We start from the raw sequence: 4,128 nt of genomic DNA, 5'->3' as shown, positions 1-4,128 counted from the left end.
GACTTCCAGTTATCTCTAGCTATCCTCTATCTATATGTGTGATGTGTGTCAATGTATCTACGTATGTTTTGTATTTGGAAGAGCATAGCAAACATTCTTTTGACTATTGCATAACAATAACGATATTCATAATAAGTGGTATCTTATGTGACATAATTTTAATAATTCAAAAAATGAATAATTTTTAAAAATATTTTGCTCCGTATGATGATTACAGTAGTCATCGACTATGAATAAAATTAATCATACCAAAAACATGTCCAAATTAAGTGTATATTATCCAAATTTGCTACTAGTGGGCATTCCAAGTTGTTACACGATTCACTTTATTGGTGTCAAATGCATTAATTATTGGGCTGCTGAGGGGCAGCCGTTTAACGCCATGCTATAAGCTAGGGCTTAAGCGATTTGAATTCGTCAGTTTTTGCCGTATTTTCATATCAAAGGAAAGAATGAATTGTTCCAATAGTCATCGAACTTAGATCCATATCTTTGATTGGTCACTGAAATTTAAAATGTTAGATTTTGGTTACTAAATTTAGGTCCATATCTTTGATTAGTCACTAAAATTTAAAATGTCGAGTTTTAGCCCCGAATTTTGAAAAATATTGTACGTTACTCACTAGCATAAATGTTGAATTTTAAAAAATGTCGAGTTTATAGTGAGTAATGTACAACATTTTTCAAAGTGCAGTAGCCAAAACTCAACTTCTTAAATTTCAGTAAGCAATCAAGATATAGGCCTAAATTTGTTGACCAAACCTCGACATTTTAAACTTTAGTCACGAATTAAAAATATTGATCTAAGTTCAGTGACTATTGGAATAATAAACTCCAAAGGAAAACGATTTGAGGTTAAAAGAAAAAAAAAGAAAAAAAAATCTAATTCTAATAATTTCAAATGGTTTGAGAAAAATCAAACCTAAACTAAATGGTTTGATAGGATTTTAAATTGTGTTTCGTCATATTTTCCCCAATTCGTTTTATCATCATTAGTTTATAGATTATAAAATTATTTTTCTACTTTATAATCGATGAAATAAGATATTATATATTGTAACTTAGAAGTCTGATCCATCAATTTGGACCAATTTCTATCAAAAATTTAAAATTTTTTTTTTTACATTAGTGTATTCTTTGTTATTTTATTTTTAATCATTTGGTTAGGTCTCAAATTGCATATAAAACCTCATTTTTAACCACATATTCTCTCAATCAAATAATTTAATATATAAAACTAAAATTTTACCTACTTTTTAATATCACATTCTCTTAAAAAAAAAAAAATTACTATTACTAAACCTTTATTTATTTTTTTTTATTATTATTTCTTTTTTTTCTTTTTTTCTTTTTTTAACAAAAAATGAAGCACAAACAGAAGCAAAATATCTAAACCTTACAGCGGTACGACTTGGTTCAAGATCGTTCCATTTTTCGAATAGATGGCTTCAATTTGACTTTCGATTCATCAATTTTTACTTAGAACCTACTTTTTAGTGTAAAATCGAAGTTGAGCTAAACATCATAGTGTAATTATTAAAAACCCCATAAATGAATCGTTTTTGTCTACCACTTCTCTGGAAAACATATATAAAGCTGTAGCAACAGAATCTTTTATTTTATATCAATTTCTACCAACATTATTCGATCCAACTACGGAGTTACAAGAGTTGTTTAACAATCTCATAATTTATTCATACAATAGCAGGGATTTATTGAAAATGCCTCAATCAATTAGTTGAGCTGAAAATTTGTAGCAATTAGATAAGTGACCCTTAAAAAACCAGCAGGAACTGTTTTCACGAACTGTAATGTCGAAACAAGGCGTCCAACTGATGGCAGATTTGCATTGCAGTTGGATAGAGGTGTGTCGACTGCTAGTTTGCAAGAAGACAATATTGCATTCAGTGTTGCATTCCGGCTAGGTATCACTATTACGTCGTACCTTCCAGCTACATTTGTGGTTACGTTCGTCGAAAACACCAGGTTCGCAGGCTCGCATTCAAGCTGCACGGTAGCATCTGTACAAAATTCACCCAACCGATCTTAGTATCATATATAATATTTGTCCATCTATCCCTACTATAAGAGACTACACAATATGTTAAGAATTAGAAATATTAAATCTATTTCATTGAAAGCAATCAATTTGCAGAGAGCGAGACATTCAAGAACATGCAATATTTATGGATATTCGTCTCAATATGAAACTACATCATTTTCTGTTACTGTATGTTCACTACGAAGAAAAAATCTACAAGAGAAATCACAATTTGTCTTCTCTAACTCGTCTCTCATTTTTTGATGATAATATATAAGCATAATTAGAGCTCTATATTTATAAGATAAATTAGGACAAATTCTAAATTTATAAGGACACAAATTTCTAAACTAATTATCGATCTTACATGGAGTTCGATTCACGTGCTGGATGCATATAGTCTTACAATGACAATAATTAAACTCTATAACTAAACACAATAGAGATTTTTTATTGAAAAATTAATGCAACTTACTAGAAAAAGGAGGGGTTGCAGGGCCATTGGCACCACCATTGATGGTGCAATACAGGGTTCCATTGACATGTACTATGCCAAGTGGATTTTGAGCTTCTGCAATTGAAGTTGCCATTATAGCAACAAACAGAAAAATTAACAGAGATTTTAGTTCCATTATTTAGAAAATATTTGAAAAATGAAGCTGCGAATCGACTTGCGATTGCGTCCTAAAGTTGCAATGTTGTTTTGCAAATCAAAGGATTGTGAGCGTGGCCAATTTATAAGGAGGATTTTGTGTCCTTTTCCGACGATAATCCAAATTCTTGCTGTATCAATGGTGACTATAACATTTGACCACTAAAGTCAGACGTCAAGAGAGAATTCTTCTCTGTCTATGCGTGTGTATTTAATTAAAATTGTCTATAAATTGTATGCCATCCTCAACTATTCAAGGCAATTGGATTTGAGACAACAAATATTCAACGGATTGAATTTGAAATATGAGGGCAATTGGCTTCCTATAGAATTAGTTACCTAGTGCATATATGAGGATTAGAAAATGCTAATAGTACATAATTTTCTTTACATAAGAGTATCCACCCTCTCACATGAAGGTGAATCCCACATGAATAAAATATTCGAGTGGACCCCACATGAGAAGGAGGACACCTTTGTGTACATATAATTATGTACCAATAGCATCTCTCGTGAGGATTCTTTGAAGGGGAAATCGCACTTGAATAATCCCTAGACAACCAGGGGGTTATGTGGCACAGCACCTCCTATTGGTCAACAACATTTGAAATTACATCATCTTCTGTTGCTGTATAATTCACTATGAAGAAAAAATCTACAAGAGAAATCACACTCTATCTTCTCTAACTTGCCTCTCATTTTTTTATGATAATATATAAATATAATTAGAGCTCTATATTTATAAGATAAATTAGGACAAATTCTAAATTTATAAGGACACAAATATCTAAACTAATTATCAATCTTACATGTAGTTTGAAAAATTAATGCAACTTACTAGAAAAAGGAGGGATTGCAGGGCCATTGGCACCACCATTGACGGTGCAATACAGGGTTCCATTGACATGTACTATGCCAAGTGGATTTTGAGCTTCTGCAATTGAAGTTGCCATTATAGCAACAAACAGAAAAATTAACAGAGATTTTAGTTCCATTATTTAGAAAATATTTGAAAAATGAAGCTGCGAATCGACTTGCGATTGCGTCCTAAAGTTGCAATGTTGTTTTGCAAATCAAAGGATTGTGAGCGTGGCCAATTTATAAGGAGGATTTTGTGTCCTTTTCCGACGATAATCCAAATTCTTGCTGTATCAATGGTGACTATAACATTTGACCACTAAAGTCAGACGTCAAGAGAGAATTCTTCTCTGTCTATGCGTGTGTATTTAATTAAAATTGTCTATAAATTGTATGCCATCCTCAACTATTCAAGGCAATTGGATTTGAGACAACAAATATTCAACGGATTGAATTTGAAATATGAGGGCAATTGGCTTCCTATAGAATTAGTTACCTAGTGCATATATGAGGATTAGAAAATGCTAATAGTACATAATTTTCTTTACATAAGAGTATCCACCCTCTCACATGAAGG

At 31.7% G+C, this 4,128-nt stretch overlaps 1 protein-coding gene across 2 annotated transcripts; it reads right to left on the bottom strand.

The window, feature by feature from the left end:
* Positions 1–1,668: 1,668 nt before the first annotated feature.
* On the bottom strand, positions 1,669–3,779 carry LOC111381274 (phylloplanin-like). 2 transcript variants are annotated; one of them, XM_023005037.1, is made up of 2 exons: positions 3,532–3,779; positions 1,669–2,021 (listed from the first exon to the last, which is right to left on the bottom strand). In XM_023005037.1, the coding sequence occupies exons 1-2, from the start codon at positions 3,686–3,688 to the stop codon at positions 1,735–1,737; spliced, it is 444 nt and encodes a 147-aa protein (XP_022860805.1). In that variant the 5' UTR covers positions 3,689–3,779; the 3' UTR covers positions 1,669–1,734. The 2 variants fall into 2 exon arrangements, with proteins under 2 accessions (XP_022860805.1, XP_022860806.1); XM_023005038.1 differs by lacking the exon at positions 3,532–3,779 and adding an exon at positions 2,517–2,764.
* Between the last annotated feature and the right edge of the window lie 349 nt (positions 3,780–4,128).

Source organism: Olea europaea, unplaced genomic scaffold, assembly GCF_002742605.1.
Source record: "Olea europaea var. sylvestris unplaced genomic scaffold, O_europaea_v1 scaffold2273, whole genome shotgun sequence".
NCBI lineage: Eukaryota > Viridiplantae > Streptophyta > Magnoliopsida > Lamiales > Oleaceae > Olea > Olea europaea.
This window is presented reverse-complemented; position numbering and strand designations above follow the sequence as displayed.

Bases quoted from the DNA above. Each gene is read 5' to 3' on its own strand.
- LOC111381274 (XM_023005037.1), bottom strand. From the start codon at position 3,688: ATGGAACTAAAATCTCTGTTAATTTTTCTGTTTGTTGCTATAATGGCA. The intron at 2,022-3,531 runs GTAAGTTGCATT...AATTTTGTACAG, and splicing joins TGCAATCCCTCCTTTTTCTA to ATGCTACCGTGCAGCTTGAA.